The sequence below is a fragment of the Lutjanus erythropterus genome, chromosome 8, assembly GCF_056507025.1.
Source record: "Lutjanus erythropterus isolate fLutEry1 chromosome 8, fLutEry1.hap2, whole genome shotgun sequence".
In the NCBI taxonomy this organism is placed as follows: domain Eukaryota; kingdom Metazoa; phylum Chordata; class Actinopteri; order Lutjaniformes; family Lutjanidae; genus Lutjanus; species Lutjanus erythropterus.
In genome coordinates this window covers 22325167-22348233 of record NC_139324.1, presented here as the reverse complement: position 1 = coordinate 22348233, position 23067 = coordinate 22325167, and the positions used below count along the sequence as shown (strand labels likewise).

At 39.2% G+C, this 23067-nt stretch overlaps 1 protein-coding gene across 2 annotated transcripts in view; it reads right to left on the bottom strand.

The window, feature by feature from the left end:
• Positions 1-23067, bottom strand: part of mphosph8 (M-phase phosphoprotein 8) — a 35017-nt gene that overhangs the window by 8342 nt on the left and 3608 nt on the right. Inside the window, exons 3-9 of one of the 2 annotated variants that reach the window (XM_084724915.1) lie at positions 21064-22098; positions 19420-19516; positions 16987-17247; positions 16660-16782; positions 10129-10217; positions 5329-7708; positions 2362-4830 (exon numbers count right to left, since the gene is read on the bottom strand). In XM_084724915.1, the coding sequence (XP_084581041.1) occupies positions 3539-4830; positions 5329-7708; positions 10129-10217; positions 16660-16782; positions 16987-17247; positions 19420-19516; positions 21064-22098 (5277 nt within the window). In that variant the 3' untranslated portion in view covers positions 2362-3538. Of the gene's footprint in view, positions 1-2361; positions 4831-5328; positions 7709-10128; positions 10218-16659; positions 16783-16986; positions 17248-19419; positions 19517-21063; positions 22099-23067 lie in introns of those variants that run through there. The other variant, XM_084724916.1, reaches the window with a different exon arrangement.

Sequence of the window (23067 nt, the reverse complement as noted above, 5' to 3'; positions counted from 1 at the left end):
CCTTTTGTGACCACATTACACCAATTGCTGGCCTTCACAGATTACCTGTGAGTTTTACAATTTAACATGTTACTGCTTGTTTTTAAAGCCTTAAAAGGTCAAGCTCCTGCCTACATCTGTGATCTGTTAACCCCCGCTGACTGCTGATTGAGACAGTCTCCTAAGGCACTTACTATTACACAAAGTCTAACAAAAAAGTTTAACATTCAACCCTGTAAAAACAAATACACATCTTTTTTTATTAAAACAAAATGTTTTTAAGCCAAGAAGCATTTTATTGTACAAGCAGAAGTCATAAATTCCTTACAATAGTTGATAAGAAGCATTAACTGAAGGCATCATAATTGCACCAGGATGAACACGCACTGTGTGCTTATACAATAGCAATGAAAGAAAGCTATCTACTATACAGAAAAAATGTTTTGCTTTGCAACATCAAACAGTAATGGTAGTGTCTGAATAATCATTCATGATTTGTAGACCTTAAACAGATTCATTTTCCAAACACTGCTGTATCTGGGGTGTGACCCTAACTACAGAAGATACTGCAACACAGATATACTCCTTTCACAAGGAAGAAACAACATGGGAAATACCTGTTTGCTGTTGGTGTGAATGAGTTAACGTGGGTTATCTGACATGGGTCTTCACTCCTGCTCAAAGTCAGGATTTTAGCTATGACACTAATCGCTTTGGTATGAAAAGGTGAACACTTGTTACTCTACATAGGTTCACTACAGTGGCTACTGAGGATAACACATAAACCTTTGTCCATGACAAATAGCAGCAGTGCTATCTAGAACTCTTAACCGTAACTTCTGCTCCTTCCGATCACAAAGAAAGTCGCTAAAATTGCTGTAGACTGCATTTAATGCAGTCTACAGTAGATGCTAATGAAGACATCTAGAGAGTGGACTTACTGTACTAAAGGACAGATGGCCCACACACCTTGTTAAATATATAGGGTAAAATTAATACTGGTGACCTGTTTTTGAAAGTAAAATGTGACGACCCTGTTTAGCCAGAGCCTCAGTCACACAGCATGTGACCAGCAGTCTGCTATTAATAAATACAGGTTGAACCTATGTTCAATACTTGGTTTTAAACCATCAAGGTTTGTATGTGACACAAAAAAAGCAAGTTTAAAATGAAATGTATGTGTTAAAAAAAATCTTAAGCTTAAAATGAAATGTCAAATTGTTTTGGAAATACTAAATGAAATAATACTTTAAGTTAAAGGAACAATCTGAAATTAGTTAACATCGTATCCACATGGAAACAAAACTAACCTTTTCATTCACTGTCTAATGTCTGGTACCAGCAAGATTTCATCAAGCTGTTCCCATATCTTTATATGTTAAAATGTAAAGAGATGTCATTTTCAGATTTGATCTAGTTTGTAATTAGACTTTTCATGAATTAACTTTTGTAAAGAGACACAGACAAGAAAAAAACTAAAACAAACAAACAAAAACAAAAAAATCTAATTTGTACTGTCGTGACAAAAAAGCTCAGAAAAATAGGCCAGTAAGGTCTGGGCTTAGAGCCACAACACCCTAAAAACCTCAATAAAAAACCACTGTTATCACTTGTATATTTTCAAAGTTCAAAACCATCAAAAAGAAGAATCAGGCAAAGTCGGGAAAAATCACTGGAGGAGCAACAAAGTTCTGCCACACAAAGTTTATTGGTCTCTCTAGGTAGAAAAATCAACAAACTTGAGTCAAACCTAGGTTTAGACTGAAGAAAGAGGTGCAAAACACCTTGTTATATACTGTTTAGGAGGCTCTAGGCGCCTCCTCCCACTTTGAACATTTTGGCTCACAATGCATTACATGAAAAGAACACTGAACTGTTTAAATGACATCATAGCAGCTGGCCTGATATCTTATCTGCGTGGTCAGCACCAGGCACATCTCCAAGATCCCCAGCCTCACTAAGATTGCCGGATGGCATCATGATCTTCCATAAAAGGGAATGTTGTCCTGGATGGAACAAGCCTGAGACACGAACTACGGCTGATAGAATAAGTCTCGTGCGCAAAGGATATGTGTCCCCCTTGATGGAATGAGTCTCGTGCCTAAAGGATAGCTGTTACCCTGGATAGAACAAGTCTGAGGCATGAACTACAGTTGATGGAATGAGTCTCGTGCCTAAAGGATAAATGTTGCCCTGGATGGGATATCTGGTGCACAAAATATACCACTACAGTACTTCCTTTGTGTAAGATGACAACAACATGAATAGGAAATAAATGTAATGAACCACATAATCAACATAATAAGGCAATATGATCTTGGCAACTGGATATTAATGCCACAAAGACCCAGATAATAAGAGCTTAAAACAAAGTAATACAAATGAGATTAATGTAGTGTATTATACCTCAAATTAGAGTACATCAAATACAATTAAGTACTAAAATGATCTACACAGTTGCTGTATAGTGATACAAAAATACAACCAACCCTTTCGGCAGCTTGTTAAAAAACAAAACAAAACAAAGGAACATACAAATTAATATAATAACATAATAACATAAAAAAAAAAAGTGTTATAATATCTAAGTGCGAGGTATACACATGGTGATCCTAATTCTCTAACATCAGCAAGGAAAGTATGCCATTACTGCTGCGGGCTATCAGGGATCATCTACAATATAGGCTACTGGTTAAAGCAAGAATATAATACATTTGGGCCAGGCATTTGGGAAGTATGTAAAGCAAGTCAACGCACATCTACGATGTTGGAGGGACTGGCTGCAATGATTTGCTGGTAGATTTTCCATTTCTTTTTTGATCATCAAAATGCATAAAAATGCTACTGAAAACAGTACAGGCAGAAAGGTAGATGTCCAAGTAGGATTTGAAGTAAGTAAGAGTAAAAATCCCTCTAGGCATATACAGTCACTGAGGCTACCTTTGCCCAGTGCAGGATGGGAAATGCCCTGGCCACTGTGGCTGGGGAGTCCCACACAATTAAGTGAATGCTTTCAACTTTTTCAGAAATACTGTTTGAAATTGTGAAAGTGTGTTTGGGCCCCAGAGCAGCTAATTGCCACAGCCAATAAATGTGGCAGGTTGAAAATCCTGTCAAAATGAGCTTCACATTTACTAAATGACCACACATCTAAAACTCAAACATTTCTAGAGATAACCTGTGATGATCAGACAAACTGACAGTGTTACATCTTTGACTATATTACATACGTATATGTAATGTAACCATATTAAACATAAATAACTGCTTTTTCTGAGCCAAAGCTACAGTTCAAACATCCTTGGTTCCACCAATTTAGTGTATATTCATGCAACAGTAGACCAATACCTTGGTCTGATGGACTCTTGAATATACTTGAATATTTCAAGAACTTCTCAGAAAGTGTGACTAAAAGAAAGGCAGGGCAGTCTAATTGTTGTAATTCATATCTGCTGAATTTTTTAAGTCCCATTTAATTTGAGGTTAAAGCCACAGCCCTTACACACCTCTAAAATCTCACTGATCGCTTTGTGTTTTCTGGCAAGTCCATTACAAATATTTACAAGGACAGATAAACTGGACCATCCCATTCTGGGTTTGCATTCTGAGTCTCTGGCTCCTGTACTCCACTTTGTTTGGAGGCGACTAGATGACCTCTTCTTTTCATCGACTGAATTGAGTTATGTACAAAATATTTGACTTCCCTCCATGTTCTGGTGTTCAAGGCAGGTTCAGCAGCTAAACATGCGTCACAATCCTTTTTGCCTGGCACTTTCACCAGTTTACAGAAGTCTCCCAGCTGACGCCTCACTGCTGCCTGTTCCTCTTTGCTCCACAACCTCTTGTTTCTCTTTTGAGGCTTAACAGCTGGAGTGGCCGCAGCAGACATGGGTGTACTTTCCTGTACCACGTGTGTTCTGTCAGGAACATTGGGTCTATGGATTGATGGGACAACCTGTGCAGTTGTGGGAGGCCTGGGTGGGTTTGTGGGGTAAGCTGGTGTACTTGGATGGTTCAGAGGTGTGAATGAAGAAATTATGGGCCTACTTCTGTCATTTAGTGTTGAGAATGCAGGGACCATTGGGGAACTTGGAGGATTCAATGGGGTGAATGTAGGCACCATTGAGGTACTTGGAGCACTAAAGGTGCTAAAACTAGGAATCATTGCTGAACTCGTAGTGTCCTGGGATGAATAAACGGAAGGGGGTGGCATACTTGTGGCATTCTGTGTGTAAAGAGGAGACATTGGCATAATTATATTGTTCTCTGTTGTGTATGCAGGAGGCATTAGTGCATTTGTAGTGTTGTGTGGAGTAAATGTAGGAACCACTTGTGTATCAGTTGCATTCAACGGTGTGAAAGTAGAAATCAATGGTTGACTGGTGTGGACCATATTTGCACTAGTAGAACACAAGGATGCATAACTTGAAGTCATCTCTTGGGGGAATGGTGTTGATGATTCTCTCAAGTTTGTTACCGGTGCAATTGACAAACAACAATTTGAACTTTCTCTCAGGTGATCTGGATGCACTGTTGTCATATTACAGATGTTTGTGTCTTCCAAATCCTTCTTTGAGGTTTCAACTCCAGCTTTTGGACTCTCCTTTACATTCCCTTCAGACTGTTGCTGGTTATTTCTTCTCCGTATTGTCTGTAGTGTATTGTGTACATAGTTTTTGACATCTGTCCAAGATCTTCCACCAAGATCTGGTTCAGCAGCTATGCAAGCATTGCACTCTTTTTTGCCTGGAACCTTCATCGTTCTGATAAATTCACACAAGTAACGCTTCACTGCAGCCTGCTCCTTCTCACTCCAAGGTCTTCTCTTCAAAGCGGGCTTTTGTGTACTTCCTAAGAAGATAAATGGTTTAGAGAATAATGGTTATACAAGAGAAATGCAGTCTCATTTGAATTTAGAATGCAGTAATCTTTCAATTTAAAATGACAAAACAATGTTAACTGCATGGCTTGACAGTTCATTCTTGATCTTGGAAAAAGACTTTATTTAGTCAGGCGCTGTTTCCAAGACTCAGCTGATATTGTCAAAAGCTCCATAACCACCAAGTTAAGTGGACCTTTCGAGTGGACACTGTTTACAACTGCTGCTCCAAAAGTCAAGCATAAACTGCCAAGTCCTAAAGGGATCAGACAATCTGAAAGTTGATGAACATCTAATGATCCATGACAACTGAGAAAACATCTGCCGATGAAGACCTTGTGACAGTTGAAAGGTCCAGAACAAGCAGTTAGGTGAATTTGTGTGAGAGAGTGTTGGCTATTTGCCATCCAACCTTTACAATCAAAGATCACATTTATGCAAAAGGATAGAAAACAGCAAAAGTTGCTCACCCTCTCTAGCAGCACTAGGTGGACGTGATGGCAGTGTTCGGTCCATCTTGAGAAGCTGTTTGCTGACTTCCTCCAGCTGTGATGCATTTTTTGAAAGCCTGTAACACTCCTGACTGCTCTTTCCCACCAGTTTGGCAACCTGATCCAATTCACTTTCACTGAGGCTCATCAGCTGCCAGCAGCTGGCAATTTGCTCTCTTAATGATGAGGACAGAAGTGCTTCTGGGTTTTTAACTCCACATTCCATGGCAGCCCTTCGGAAACAGTCCAATCCTCTGATGAAGGATGGACCTTCAGTCCTTGCAAACAGGTACGGGTTAGCTTTTGACACACCTGCTTGTTCTCGATATTCAATGAGTAAGTTGATTGACAAAACCATCTGTTCTGTTAGAAGAACCAACATGTTCCTTCCATACTGACCTTCTAATTCCAACCTGGTGAAACTGGCACCAAGGTCGAGCTCTAATTTTGTGCTTTTTCTTATTTGATCAGCGGCGGGCACAAATGTCCCCCTACTCTTTTTGTGAGTATACGTTTGCAAGAGCATTCTACCAATATTTCCTACCCTTCCTCTGTTGAACAGACAAACATCTGCTAAAGTGGCCTCACTGAGCTTTTTCCAGGTTGACAAACTAGGATTTTCTTTAAGCTCCTTCCTAGCTTCATCTTCTTCCCCTGTGATAAACCTGTGGAGTTTCATCAAATCTTCAGTCACAGTTGATTTGTCTACTTCCACTTTCTTGACTTCTTGCTTTAATGATAATGCAAGAGCTTTGCGAGAAAAACACTCACTCCATTTTGTATCAAGAAGCTGTATGAACTTTTTCACTTCACTTTCTGTTTCACTGTCCTCTGTCATGCGACTTTCCCCAAAAGCTATTTCTGCAGCTCGTTTCAAAGAGTAGCCAATCTTCGAGACTAGGGAAACAGTTTTGAATTTACTGGAACTGGGATCAAAACCACTAAGTTTTTTGGCTCCTTCAACAGCCAACTCAAATCTGGATGGTAAACATACTTCATGCAAGTACTTCACGCTCTTGTCAAGCTCAGTTACAGCAAGTACAAATCTACCTAGTTCCCTCATCTTTTGTGCAATATAAGCAAACTGAGACTTGTCATGGTCATACTTAGCAGACAATGCATTGCCATATTTACAAATAAGTGGGTCATTTCTGATATGCCTCGAGATGTCGTCTTGATGCATGATGTGGATGATTTCCTCACAGCCTCCGGTTAAGAATTCTGACATCGGAAGCAGCCGGGAGGCGGCACTGTGGACTCCGCTTTTTTTTGTCCTTTCAGCGGATTTCTGATCTCCCTTTCTGGCTTTACATGACCGCTCATGTCTCCATAAATCAGTTTTGCGATAAAAAGCAAAGCAGTACTGGCATGGCAGGAAGTCACGAACAGATATGCTGGGATTTTTCACCTGCTTCTTCGTGACAATTTCCCCCTCACCACTTTTGAGAACTTGGAAATTATGTTCATAATCTCCTTTATTGCGAATTTGGTCAAGCAAAGTCTGTCTGACTTTGGAACCCTTGGGAAAGTGTATTGCATGGGCAACATCAGTTTCCTCTGCATGTCTTCTTTCCAAGTGCTTTGCAAGTTGGGTAAAAGCCATTTTGCAATACAAACAGAAGTGCTTTTTGCATGGCTCTTTTTTCTCATCCTCTGTGGTGCCAGGTTTTGTTTCAAGCACCTTCTTACAGGTCCTTAAACTGGATCGTGTTGGTAGTTTCTTCTCCACTGTTTTCCTGCGGCGCTGTAATCGTCTTTTAACAATGTCCTTTTTGCTGAACTCCAGCAGAACTTGATTTGTGCTATTTGACTGACCTGCCACCTCATTCTCTGCCTCATCACTTGAGTCATTTCCTTCCTCGGGGGAACTTTGTTTGGTAGTTTCTCTCTCCTGTTCTATTGTGTCATCTTCCATTGTCAGCATTGCCTCTGTATTCCTGGCAGGATCTGAATTATCAAAGTTCAAACTCATTCTACTTGATAAACCACCTCTTGTGTCATCTGACACCTTGTCTTCCTGTGCTGGCTTCTGGTCTCCCCTTCCTTGTCCTTTCTGCCTTATGTCTGAATCACAAGCAGTATTTCTGGATTCAGTTATATCCCTCCCACACTTTTGGGTCTGTTCATGTTCACTTGCTGTCACTTGCTCAGTGTTTGTACTGGCAAGGTAGCTTGGCCTTTTTTCGCCATCTTTTGGACCATCCAAATTTTGTGGGATAATCTCTTTTACTCTTGGAGTACCCTCTTCATTTCTTGCACTGTCAAGGTTAGAAGTCAACCTAAGAGCATCACTCGAACTTCTCTCTTCAATCAAGCTCCTCTCTCCTTCAAATGACTTCGTCTCACCAATAGTACAACCCTGCAAAAGAACAAGTATATGTAAGACTCATCGCCAAATCAGACCTCATGAATAATTTGATTGGGTGAACTTAAAACACAGGCGCATTAGAAAGTAAATGTGGGGGGAGGGGAAAAAAAAGAAAAAGCTAAAATTTGGTTTGTGGTTGTTAAGTGGTGGTGATAAGTCAAGTAATAGTTTTTGCTATTGCCTGTTCAAAATCCTTGGCACATTTTTCAATTGCTATTTAATGCATCAGCACCTTGGCAATGTCCCACCAAGATCCAGGCTCATTCAAACAGAAGTCAATGTGATGGCTACTTTTTAGCCCAACATCAGTATCAAAAAACCCCTGACACCTCTCAAATCTCCAGTACAAAAACCACATGTGACCCATTCGAGAATAGTTAATGGCTTTATTGGATCAAGCAGCGTTTTGACATTGTATTTGTCTAACCAAATATATGTAGTCATGGGGTGTTGGATGAAATGCTACATGGAAAGAACAGAATATGCACTCACGCTAGACCTACATCCATGGCTTGCAATCAAAACAAATAATTGGTAATTTTGATGGAATATACAATATATTCTGGCAAAGCATAACTGCATTTTTACAATAAAATCTATTAAAGTGGTGATTAAACACAACATGTCTTCAATGCGGCTAAATAGAAAAAAATAATACATAACAATGTCCACGACCAGGCCAAGTACAGGTGGCAAAAAATGGGAACACTTTAATGGTGTTCAGCCATTCACATAACATTTTAGATGTTATCTATGCTTTTAGATGTTTGATGGTATGATGAAAGAAAAAATTTCCTGTTACATGATAGTTTACTCGTGCATGGTAGCTGCTCATGTTGTGTTATGATGATAATGATGATGATGATACGTGTTCTGAAAGCATATACAGTATGTACCTGCTTCAAATGGCTCATCTTGTCCTGTTACTTCATGTGTTCAGTGTCTTCTTCCATTGGCTTGTTCACTGCAAGGAAAGATGACATAAAAGTCTCTAATTTGCACACATGAAAATATAAAGATAAATCAATAGTATCAGGTGCAAGTTACCAATGTACAATTACACATAAATTAAATGTGCCATTTTAAACCATTTATGGTTGATACAATTGACTATCTTAACTTAAACTGCTAAGAGCAGGGAGTAATTACAGCAAAGAGCATTGTATGGCATCTAGCTGACGACAGAGAGTGTTAGCAACAGTGCAGAGCTCAATCGAGATTTTCATTAAATATTTACATATTTGGCCCACAAAGTAGAATACAGTTCAGGTTAAACGTACGTGGCATGGCCTTTTAATTCTCTGTATATTATAGGCATAATTTAACTTAAACCTAAAACCTACTCATCACCACAGAGTTGTTATTCCGTAAAATACAGAAGTTGCTATCAAACTAAATGACTGCTTTACAAAATATTTACTCTAATACATTATCATTACTTAACAAACATCCTATTTTGGTTTCCATAAAAACATGAAAACATTTGAGACCATATTCTTACCTTGCTGCAGAATAAACGGTGCTCTGGAGTTGTGAAAAACATCCTGAGTCGCTGAATTCTGTTGTCTGAAGATGTAGATCTTGTAGAGATCGATTCCTTGATGCACAGTTCAAAACTACATTCTTTTTTTAAAATTAATGTGCTCTGTATGGTTAATTATTAAGATCCTTTGCATGTGACAGAAGGGAGTCCTCTCTGCTACATAATGTAGCCCTTTGAAGTAATTTCCCTAATGCTTGCTGTTTAGTATTTTCCATTCCTGCAGATACTGAAGAGTCACTTGAACATTTACAAGAGAGCTTTCTTAAGATATTTCAGAAGTCCAAAATTTGATTGAGTTAAATCACATATAGAAAATTGTATCTGGGACAGAAATTCTGTCTGCAAGCATCAGCTTTGTGCCATAACAAATACCACCTTGACATTTTTTCAGTTTAAAAATTGTGCTTGCAGCTACTACTTCTCATGTGGTGACTTTCCACATGGGACAAAAAACTATTCCTGGACCAATGCTGTTTATGTCAAATGATTTTCAAATATTTCTGACCACCTTCACTAAATTTATTGTAATTTTAATGGAACGACAGTTCATATTTTTGTTATGCAGAAGACATGTCAGGGCAAGTATTCAACCATATTAGTGCTATTTGTGACATACAAAGTACTGTTGTACTGGTCACCCACACAATTCACACGCCCCCCACCTGGACTGCACAAACACCCCCACACGTACACACTAGGGACAACCAAGGTGTGAGCTGTAAAATTTGTAAAATGTCCTTTTGACTTGAAATCGAATGGTTTTAGTACTCTTGGCATAGATGAAAATCAAAAAATAAATATAAAACATAATAGGCCACAAGTTACTGGGCAGAAAAAACCAAGACATTTTGAAGGGAATAGAACATACCTCTTGGTCCAGATTGTAGTCCTCTTTGGAATTCAGTGCTAATTTTACAGCCATGTAATCTCCACTTTTCACAGCATCCCGCAATTCACCTGACAGAAACAAGGTAGAACCAAATTAAGTTAAAAGAGAATATACATCATGGATCAAACATCCACTGTTAGGATAATAACACATTAGCAGCAAAGGTGGCATTACTTTATTGTTGACAAACAAACTTGGGTGACCCCCACAGCTATTATTAATGAGTTGTCTAAAATGGCAGGCAGAGCTGTTACAATTTTGGATGTCCATGTGACAACATGAACTGTCTGGGGGCGTTGTGGATTGACTGCCTTCATGATCCAGTGAGTGCAGACAGAAAATGCACTATGCATCAGTCATTTAAAGACTCAGTAAAATAATAAAAATAAAAATACATTTTACAAACATGCACATACACATGGATGAGGTCTGAGAGGCTACAGTTGACATTTAGGCATGGCATGGCAAATGGCAGTATGGAGACATTTTGCCAGCTGGGGGATTCAAATAAATATTAAATATTATAAATTGACTTATTTTTCTGTTCTATCTAATATTCATTCATTTTTACATTTTTTAACCCTTTAAATGCCATATTTTGATCATGATGTCACTACATTTTTCCAAGGAAAATACACAAAAACTTAATTTTTTTTTTTTTACAATATACAACATGAAAACTGGATTCCTTATTTTTTGATTTTTGCAGGCTGGAATATGTCAGTGATTAACAGCAACACTGGTTAACATGCATTATTATTTTTGTGCTAGGTCAAATATTCTAAAATACTCACACTTATCACACTTTGCACATAAAATGCACACCTATAAATCAAGCTATTAAATATTATATACTGATTTATTTTTCTACTCTAATTGAATTTTATTTTTGTAAATCAAGGTCCCTAATCATAAATTGTATTTCATTTCATTTATTTATTATACAGGAAAAGATTAAAACTGACATGATATTAATTAATACAAATCATTAATTGGGCCTAATTCTGTTAAAACTGGTTTACAGCAAGTTCCTGTTCGGCAGCACACAAAAAATAAAATCAGATCACAAAACAGTAACTGTCAACAAAAACATAAAAACAAACAGCAACAAGAGAGGCGGGGACTTGAATGAAGTATGCACACATTACTGGTTGAAAGTGCATCCTTCCATCAGATAGTGTTTATATGTCTGTTTAAAATGTATAAAATTGTTCCATTATGTATAACATTGTTCTATTATAATATGGTATCTCATTCCAGAGTGTAGTATATGTATGAAAAAATGATCTCTGACCATAGTTATTTTTATAAGATGGTACTGGGATTAGTACTTGGGAGACTGATCTAGTGATGTGTTCTTGTCTTATGTTGTGTGTTGGAACTAGATCAGTGAGTGTTGGAGACGTGTTATTGTTTTGAATCCAATGATAAAATTGAATAGCCTGATTATCTGTGTACTTCTGAAAGGTCAAGGCATTAGAATGTGAAAGTGCAGTGCAGTGGTGAGTCCAGAGGGAATATTTGCCATGGATCTTATAAACTTTTATTGTACAGTCTTACTATTGGTTCAATAATTTCCTTTGTGGTGAGGGACCGGATTGGGAGACAGTAAGACATTGTTGAGAGAATTACTGCATGTAGATACGTGTTAGAGACAACATTGGTAAGATATGGTCTGATCTCGTTATATACAAACAGTTTCTGGTTGAGCTTCTTCGTTAAATAATGAACATGATTACGGTAAGAGAGATGTGAATCGAGAACTACTCTAAGATATTTATAGGTTTCTGTAATGGATAGCTTTTGACTAACAAAGTGAACTGGGTCTGAGATGAATATAGATTTCTTAGGTGAGTGGAAGTACATACATTCTGTTTTCTTGACACTGATAGTTAAATGGTTAGCATTCAGCCTGTCATGTGGGATACAACTCAGAGGATCAGAGCAGAGTCTAGAGTTAATATTAGCAATATTAGGATCTGGGTCAGACAGAAAAATGACAGTATCATCGGCATATAGCAAGCAGTTAGAGTATTTACACAAATTGGGAAGCTCATTGATGCACAGTAAAAGGAGTAAGGGACCCAAGATGCTACCCTGTGGAACTCCCATATCACACATTAAAGGGACAATTCTAACCACTTGAAACCTGTTTGATAAATATGAAGAGAGCATCATTACCACAGAAGAAGAAAGGTGAAATGAGCTAAGTTTGTGCAATAAAATCTGATGATTCACTGTATCAAAGGCTTTGCAAAAATCAATAAAAATTGTTTCAGTGACATGACTTTTGTTGAGTAAAGTACATATTTGTTCGGTGAAAAATAATAACGCAGACATGGTCAATTGGGTGCAACGGAAGCCATGTTGGAAGTCACTGAGAAGATTATTACTTTCAAGATGGTTGCTTACTTGATTACAGAGAAATTTCTCCAATAATGTAGATAATACTGGGGTAACTGATATTGGCCTGTAGTCTGAGACTAAGGTTGGATCTTCAGATTTGAAAATGGGGGTGATTTGAGCAGTTTTCCAGCCACAAGGAAAAACAGAAAGCCTGATACAGAGATTTATCAGATGTTGTAAATGGGGCATGAAGATGTTAGCATGAATCTTTAAAAAATGCATATTCAAACCACAAATATCACGAGCATGTGATTTTTTTTTTAAGAATTCAATGTCTCAAACAGCTCTGTTTGTGTAATCTCAGAAAATGAAAAGCTATGTAATGTAGGAGAAGAAACCGATGGGGGACAACAGGGAATATCAAAATTTGATGCCAGTTCACTAACAGACGAAACAAAATAATCATTGAAAGCGCTTGCAATCTTGTGTACTGGTCTCAAAACCACCTGAGCACAAGGGGGAGCTGGTGAGCCAATACCTGACTGGGATGATGATAGTGGTGCAGGGAAGAAGTTGGCCAGTGGTTGCTGCCCAGAAGTGACCTGTGGCGAGCACGCCTGGCCATCTGACCATGTGGCAGACAATAAGACAATAGTCAAACTGCGGAAGCATTTAAGACTGAGTAAAATAAGTTGTCCGTTAAGATACGTGCACCCAGCCTGCTAGGATGGATGCCATACCTCAAATAAAAGGAAGAACGTTTCCAGAAGAGGTTAAGTTTAGCAGAAGTTTATTGTCAATAAAAACCATCCTGTGTGTTACACTGGTGGACTGGAGCAATGTATGGAGGCTGAAGATAATGCTAAAACGGCCAACGCTGTGGTCCAGTGGTGTTAGGGGTCCAGAAATGAAAATACACTTTCCAAGTCTGCTATAATCCAGCTTTAAAATATCAGAAATCTGTTTGGAGACGTCCTTGCATCCAACGTGGATAAAAACATCCTTAGCGCAGGGATACTTTGCCAGGAGACCGGGGATTTTCACTGGTGCATTCAGCAGGATTTTCGGATGTCAGTCACTTTAGTACCAAGAAAAAAGAACGTCCCCGCTGATCGTCTCCTGATGTGCCTCATAAGTGAATCACTGATAACCAGGGTGGCAGGAGACGCAGCTTGTGGTGGAGTATTTGACTGTGCACTCTGTACAGCAGCGGATGATGGAAGGCGAGCAGGAGAAGAGCCCTGCGGAGCCGGGGTGAAATTTGGCTGTGCATGGCGAATACCAAATATTCATTAATTTTACATTTTTTAACCCTTTAAATGCCATATTTTGATCATGGTGTCACTACATTTTTCCATGGAAAATACACACAAAAAAAGTTTTATTATATTGAAATTTTTTTACCAATATACTACATGAAAATTGGATTACTTATTTTTTGATTTTTGCAGGCTGGCATATGTTAATGACTACCAGCAACAATGGATAATATGCATTATTATTTTTTTGTGCTACGTCAAATACTCTAAAATACTCACACTTACCACCCTTTGTGCATAAAATGCATACTTATAAATCAAAGAGGATCACTTAAAGCTTGTGCAAAATATCAAATTTTTAATTGAAAGAATAAAACAATTACCAATTAGTCAATAAGAACAGGAATAAGGAACAACAACAATAATAAAAAGTTCAATGACAGCAGGAGCTGCAGACAGTAATATAATGCTCCCTGCAGACTGCCACTCCACATTTCTGACAGGTGGAGAATACCTGCTTCCTAGTTGTGCACAATGTGCATTGCTTCCACAACGGGGAGGGAGTGGAGGTGGGGATGGGGGCAGGGCTCGTGGATGTTGGTGCGGCCCCTGGTGTCTGGGGGAGGCGTTGTCTCATGGACACTAGTTGGGCAATCAGGCTCCTCCCCAGCTCCTCCAGGAAGAGCCGTCGGCAAAGGATTTCCTCTGCTCCCAGGTTGGTTGGATGGATGGTGGTCCAGAGAACGAAGCCATTGTAAGCACTGGTGTCCAGGAGGTTGTAGAACAGCACCACGGACAACGCCTTGTTGTTCTCTGGCAGCTGTATGTAGCAACAAGCTGTAAAATAAAAAAAAAAAAAACACAAAGACACAATGAATTAAAAAGTTCTTCTCATTGTACACAATCACAGTTACATAAAATGATAAATAGAAAGCCTTTTAGACAAGCACATAAATTCAGAATAAAATAAATTAAAATAAATTACACATACCTTATCCAAATTGTCTACAGCTCCTTTGCAGCGATTGTAGTCAAGGACTATCTCCGGCTTCCTCTTTGGATCGCTGCTCACCGCCGGGTCCCGGTACTTGGTGCTCAGGAGGATCACATTCTTCCCCATCTTCAGCATGCAGGACACTACGGTGTGTGTGGGTGAATCCGAAGACAGAGGACAGAGCAGCTCTCCTTTGCAGCTGCAGCAGGTGAGGGGGGCTCGGGTTTGTTCCGCCGATTCGTCCCGACGAAGGCATTCTTCCTCCTTAGTAGCTCCTCAGCCAGGGCATATGAAGTTTAGAAATTGTCACAAGTGACAGTTTCTCCTCTTACCCCCTCTGTCATCTCCAGGACAACGCTTCTCCCCTGGTTCTGCTCTGGTGGATGCCCTGCTTCCTTCCCTATTTACACCGATATCCGCCAAGCATAGTTGGTGCCCACGTCTGCTGTCACCCAGATCTTGATGCCATACCTGCCTGGTTTTTTGGGTATGTTGCTGAAATGAGCAGCGGCCCCGGTAAGGGACCAGCTGCTCATCCATGCAGGTGTCATTGCTGAGGTTGAATAGCAGAGGGAGCCTTGCTGTCCACCTCTTCCAGACCTCCCGGAAGGCTCTCAGCTTGTCTTTGCCATAACGCTGTGGCCAGACTAGCCGGACATCAAACCGGATTGTGGTGTTGATGAGCTGGAATCGCTTCAATGGCATGGTGGAGCAAAAAAAGACCGGCCCCGCCAGTAGGAGGAGGATGAAATACCCCTCATCTCAGTGGGATCGGTGCTGGTCCAGTCCCGGATGGAGCGTTGTCCGTGGAGGTTGGTGTAGTCCATGATCATTTGGACTATCTTGTCAGTGAGATACAAGTTCTCCCCGCTCTTGGAGATCCATTCCCCATGTGCCAAAACAGATGGTCTCCAACTCAATCACCACACCGCGGGCTTGCTGAACCTCCTGAGTGCTGAAATCTCGCTCCATCGTGTCAGGTAGGGATGCAAAGGAAGAAATGACCACTTCTCATCTACTGCCCCTCTTCATACCCTGCAGCAGCCGCAGGTGTGTAAATAAAATCTGAGATTATTTAGGTTCGTCTCTCTTTCATGCGCTGGTAAATGTTCCCCGTTCATGCACCTCAGAGCTGTGTAATACTTGTGTGGATGGGGCTCTTTGCGGGTGTGTGCAAGGTGTGTTTCACAATAAAAAACATAGCAGGATTTTGATCTTTTGTACAAAACTACACATTAAATGGAGTGACTGAAAAACAGTGCAACTTGAAAGCTATGTGTGCTTTTTACGCATAAGGGCACAAGGTCATGTAATGTACACACCGTACACATGCACACCCACGCCCACATAAACACACCACCTCAGAGCCTTGGTGAAGAGGGGAGCAGGGAACAGTATGACACTGCCATCTAATGGAAAAAACATGTATTTTCTCCCTCTTCCAAATATGGCAAGAGTGACATCACGGGGTAAAAAAAATGGTCGGGTGAAAATTTAAAGCCAAAGCTCTCAAACGAAGCACGGACATCATTATGGATCAAAAATAGTGGTTTGAATGAATGAATGTCAATGAGCATGTTTTACTGACTTGGAGAAGGGTGCTAGTGTAGTAATTTTCCATTGTTTACAACGGGCTGATTTTAGTGGCTGGGTCAGATTTTAAAAATCATGCAAAAATGAACAACTTATCATCTTCCTTCCATCCTATCATCTCAGCTAATATAAATTGTGAAAAATAATATAACCTTTTATAACATGAAGCACAAAGTGTGCAAATCATACTCACCCTGATACCAGAAGGTTAAGCAATGTTTAGAAAAACTGTTGTTGTTATGTTACTGTGTAAAGTTCTGTTGCCCTGGGTCAGAAAATCACCTTCTATTGCCATTTATATTAGATGTAAATACTCACTGGGTGATAATGGTGGACCCGACAGGATCTCATCCTCCCCGTTCAGATGTTTCTGGAAGTCATCCAAAGTCATCCAGTCCAGGTTGAGGTCCATTCCTAGACTCAAAGTGGCTTGGCCCTTGTCTGTACAATACACAATGCACAGAGATACTTTATCAGTTGGCAGCCTGAAACCTTGCATACTGACATTCATATGACCTCTTACCCCCTCTGAAAATCCTGCTCAGATAGGTTTCAAACTTCAAACTTCAATTAATATTTGTCATTTCACTTAGGTTGCAAGTTAAATTGATCAAAAATAAATAAATAAAATAATCAGAAACATACCACATTTGTCAGTGCCCTCCGGTGGGTCCTGGGTGTCCTGATTGTCATCACATGCTATGAAGAGTCTGGGCTCACTGTCTTCTCTCCTCTTCCTCCTGTCATCTGCTGACGTTCTCCTCTCCCAGCCAGGCCGCTGCGTCTCCTCTGGCTTCTCCTTTCGCTCCCGGGGTTCATCTCCAGGCCTCTGCTTTGCTGGATTTTCTTCTCCTTCCCTCTCATCACTGTCCAGGTTGAAGCCATAACTCTGGCCAGGCTTGGGGACTACAGGGAGAATGGATAAACTGTCATATTTCTTGGGAGATAAAGAGCCTTGACTGCCTTTCATCCATCATCACAGCCATCAGTCAAACCCACACAAAAAAGCAGCTTGTCATTCCCCATTCCTGCTTGGTGAAGACTTGTTTCTTACTGGTTATAGTGGGCACATTGGTCAAGTGGTGACACAACTCAGAAAAAAGAAAGGTTTGAAGTTATGGTGGGACTAGAGCTGTCACAGTAGCAGAATAACAAATATCACATATCACAGTAAAGACAAAAATAAAGTCCTAACACAAAAGAGAACACTTTTTTTTATTTAAACTTGAACTTAAAACCTGCACACTGTGCTGGTACAGCAAATGTAATTGAATATTGATTTTGCTCTGTTGCAAGTCAAATTTCAGGCAGGAAAATAAAAACGGAACTAAACTGAGGACTGAACAGTACAAGATATTGTATTGCTTTTGTATTGAAGTAAACTTTTAACTAGGGGTGGGCGATATGGCATAAAGATCATATGATATTCTTTTATGGCAGGATCAGGATATTCAGATCAAGACTATTTTGCAAGTTACTGAACAATATCAAGCAACATGCATTTGCCTCTAGTCCAGAGGAAAAAAAGAATAACAGACTGTTTAGGCCAGAGTACCTTTTTGAACAGATTTTAAGCTGTCTGCAATCTGTGAATTGAATATTTTTATAATTTACTATAACTAGAGCAGTAACTGTAAACTGCTGTTTACAACTGCAAAGTCACTGTATAAACTCAATATCTCACTGGAATCAAATCTAAAAGTTTAATTTTAAAAAGTGGGATGCACCACAGTACTTTCCTGCATTTAAAAAAAAAATCATATTCCTGACATCAAAACACTGAGTGAGGTTTATAAAGAATGAAGAACACATCATCTCTGATGCTGAGGTAATTCAGTGCCTGCAAGTCTGTGGAGGAGCTGTTTGTCTCAACCAGCAGTACATTTACAACAGTTTGACAAATATTAACATATGTGGCAAATTAAGCTAAACAGTTTTGACACCATACAGACAATTTACGTTGGCTTATTTCAATTCGCTATTAGCTGAGAAAGTGTGCTGCGCTTGTGTAGAACAGCAGTGGTGGATGAGACTGCAGGTGGAGCAGGTTAAATTATTGTTCTCCATTTACATGTTAATACTTGTTGAGAACGTGTAGTGATGAGGTATTAGCTTTTTATTGGCGAGGGTTTTATTGCACTTAATTACAATAATGAGCATAGATGTTACCGGGTATTCTTCACCTGTTAAATTTCACTGCCTGCACCCGCAGCATCTCCACTCTGCTGTGCGCTGATCTCACTCTGTGTGCGTGTGTGCATGATGAAGCTGCCCCGACACAGAGAGAGAAGTGGACAGGCTGCGCCACTGCCGCATGATAATAAATTATACCAAACCTGAAAAAGCACCTATAATGTTGGAGCTTATCAATACTACAGTCCTTAATAATTCAGGCCCGGGGCCTGTTTTGGGACTAACTCTTCTGTGGTGTTTTCATTTTCATCCACAGCAGCAGAAGAAACATTCTAATCCTTCACAATCTAATATCGTCATATCACACACCGATACTTTTAACAACATCGAGTGGGACATGGTGCTGAACCAAAGAGGGAACTCAATGAACAAGTCAAGACGTTGAGCATGCCATATGTTGCTGAAAACTTTTCAGTTTTGTTTAATGAGCAACTTGTTTCATATGTAAACAAACTGTAAACACTGGCAATTTTGTGAGCACTGCACATAGAGGCTTAAGGCAAAATCACACATAGACTTTGTTTTGCATATTTTGACCCTTTGTGCATTCATGGATTTGGTTTGTTTGATGTTAGGGTTTCTCTTTTTAACTGAAATCAATGTGGGCCGATCTGACTATGTATCAGGTTTCTGCAGGTTTAGAAGTTAAATTTAAGACTTTATGAGACATTTATGAGACTAATAACTAATCTCGGGTTAGATCTTCTTTAACTTGCAGCCACTCATTAGAGAAATACTATTAACAGAACAATTTTAATAAAATTTAGTCTTTTTTAAAGACTTTTTAAAGGACCTGCAGAAGCCCTGTATAAATGTTTTCAAACTAAGATCAACCGCTAAATGTTTTATACATGTGACTGTTTTAAGCCTGTGAGTCATGCATACCATCTGATTGCTTGGTCTTCTCTGTCTTCTCAGGCTCTGGTTTCTGAGCTGGAGAATCTTTGTTTTGCTTGGAGATCTTCTCAATCTTTCCAATTAGCTATTGATGGGAGAAAAAAAAAAAACAAAAATGTTAACACATTGTAGTTTTCCTGGAAAATCATGGAGCAGCAGGGTCCATCAAACAGGGTAAACAAATGAGATGTTCATTTGACAAGACTTATTCTGAAAAATAAGCATGTTGTCAGTGCGGTCATATCATTGGTTTTATTTAGCATTCCTATCAAATATGTTGAAATTGAAATACAGTCTTCAACCTATTCAATTTGATAACCAAAAGCAACTAACAAACTGCAGAAACATTTGACAATTAAAAGCATACGAAAATAACCTTTTTAGATTAATTTGGCATGATAAACCTGGGGAAATGAAGCACATTTATTTGAATAATAATGTGAAAATGGTGATCTATTGGCACTTGATCATAGTCTGAAGGTTTGTGGATACAAGACTGTATAATAACCCTAATTGGTTTTCATCCAAGCTATTTCTGTCTCTAAGTGGTTCATTTGTGGGTTTATTTTATTATTTTTTCAATTATCCCAGGTGTTCACTGTTTGTTATGAATTCAATGTCATCATAGTTTTTTAAATTTCTGCTTCTTCTACCAAATAATTCAGCAGAAGCCAAACAACAGCTGCTATTGTTAAATGTGAATATTTGCAAGGATAATAAACCTGTATACTGGCCTCTACTTTTAGATAATCAAATTTTATTTTGTTGATGTTAATGCTATATGCAACTATTGTCTGCAGTCCCTTTATAACAGACTATGATTAAAAAATCCCAAGATAATTTAGGTGGTACCCTTGCATTAGAAATTGTGCCAGTGCCTCTTTCCTTTCTGCAGTAAGTTCCTCCCACACAACAAATATATTTTAATCTGAAGGTAATAGCAGACCCTTACTGTAAAACCAGGTTGGTTTTCTGTTTTGCAAATGTAAATTTAGCCATTTCCTGGTTAAATCAGACCTTCTGGACATCTGTGAAACGTTGCATGGATGAAATATATTATTAGGCCACAAGTTTTCTGAACTTTGGGCAGGTTAAAATAGCAAGTTAAATTTGGGGTGCACAATAAATACCAAGGCCAATAAATTATCACATGATAATGGGAAAATTCTATTAATTATTATTTTCAATAAGGAAATGACAGCCAATAAATATCGGATATAATTATATAATAATATGAGTATTTACTTTTAAGTTTTAGGAAAAATGCTCAAAGTCAAAGTAGATTGTTGAAGTTTTTTGATGAACCTCACTAGAAAACATAAATGAATAAATGAAGAGTCAGAACTGTTCTTTGTTTTTGTTGTCGTTGTCATGCCAGTTAGACTTGGTTCAGTCAGAGCTGTGCAATATTAAATATCATCAGGTGTTCATAAACTGCAGGTTATATTAACTTCTTTTTAAAATACAAAAATGTTAAATTAATGATTATCTTATTGTATTGCCATGAAAATCAGGTAATTATACACACACACGTATATAAAAAAAATCTATATTGTGTATTCTTAAGTTAAATCAACATGTATTCTGTTAGCAACTCCAACATTTTATATATACACAGCAGTAACACTATACCTTTGGGGGCTTGCTGGTGCTCTTTTCAGCAGGGGGCTGATGCACTGGCTGCCTGCGGGGGGCCCGGTCCTTGGCTTCGCAGTTTAGCAGAAACTTCTCAAAAAGGTTAGTGGAGCCTGTGGCATCCTTCTGTCCCAACACCTCCTCTTTAGCCACCTCATCCTCCTTACCCTTGGTGCTGCTAGCTGCTGTGACAGAGGATGAAGAGGATGATGAGGATGTGGAAGAAGATGGGACTTTGGGTGGTGCCGACGAGCTCTCCTGCCCTTTGCTCTTGGCTTTTTTATGTAGGGTGGAACTGTCACTTGAGTCTGAGTGTGGGGCAGCCTCCTCCTTGCCTTTAGACGTGAGGCTCTTAAGTTTTTGGAGGCTGCTTTCTTTCTGGCTAGCATCCGGCTTTTTGTTCTTTTTCTCATGGATGAGGTCCTTAATGCCCTGCAGCTTTACTTCCCACTTTCCCTTCTTTTGTTTGGACTTATCTTCCAAACGTGACTTTTCTACCGACTTTGCTGCTGTATCTGTTGACGCGGTATCGTCCGTTTGAGACTCTGATGGGCCGTCGCTCAGGTCATCTTCCAGAGGTGCAGCAGCCTCATCTTCAGAGGTTTCAATTTTTCTGTCCTTCTTCCCTTTCTTTTTCTTCCCCTCTTCTCCCTTTTCTTTCTTATGCTTTCCTCCCTCCTTTCCCTTTTCCTTCTTGTGTTTTTTGGGGGGAACAGGCTCCTCCTCCTCCTCTTCAGAGTCAACCAGGCGCTTTTTTGGTTCAGTCTTTTTTTCCTTGGGAGTAAAGCTTGGAGTTGGAGGTCTCTCCTCTTCTTCTTCTTCTTCATCTGTCTCTGGTGCCGGTACAGGCCTGAAGTCCTCCTTCCGTTTATCTTTCTTCTTCTTCTTTTTCTCTTTTGGAGGCGGTTCCTCTTCATCATCTTCTTCTTCTTCCCGGATCTTCGTCTTTTTCTTCTTCTTCTTTACAGGGGGCTCAGTTGGGCGGTCTTTGTCACTGTCACTTTCTGAGTCGCTCTTTGTAGGCAGCACTTTCTAATAGGAAAACAGGACAAGCAATGTCACATTTTTTAAGATTATATATTGTATTTTTGGCTTTCTAGCTTAACAGATCTCTGTGGAGTTTTAGACCTCTAGTAGCATCAAATTTATCAAATTCTTGTGCACATGGGTGATGCAATACACAGTCCTACCAACTGTGTCACACTATTCCAATGATCTAAACATGGTAATAACGTGCCAAGACATGTAGCGATGCATCAACAAAGACACAGAAGAACACTAAGATGCATGGATGTAAAAAATGCTTTGTCTCTGAAAATGACGAAGGAAATGCACTGAATGCATTTGTTAGTCCTCATAGATACACACTATGCATTCAGGTAAGCAACACTGAACTATTATTTGTTTGCAAGAAAACTCCACAGGGCTCCTTTAAGTCTGAAGACCAATCCTCTGATTGAAAATCAAGAGCTGTTCTCAAACTGATTTTGCTTTCTCATTCTATTGACTTCATCCAGACAGATGTGACTTAAACATCATTAATTAAAAAGATGTTATTAACATTAGTATGTGTAAATAATATCATAAGCATGTTTATTTTTAGATTAAAAAACATTTGTAAACAGTTCCAAGAAACTTGTTAACAGTTCATAAATTGCTCAACATTAAAAGCCTTCTGAGTTTCTTTTAACCATTTATAACAGCACTGCAAACAAATTTATTGGTGCACCTTAATATGAAGTGTCATTGGCAGCATTTGTTTAAAAACTGTTCACTGTGGACCAGATTGCTTACATTTCAGAAGTTTCAACAGAAACACCAAATTATGGCTAGCGATAAATCGATGAATTATTACTGTATCTTGGACTACTACCTTACCAGCCAGACAGTTGGGACTTCAACAATTTCAGCTGTGAGTTTTGCTTCTAACCACAATACATGCTGGTTATTCTAATACACTACAATGAGCATGAGTAAATGCTGTATGTAAACCAATGTTAC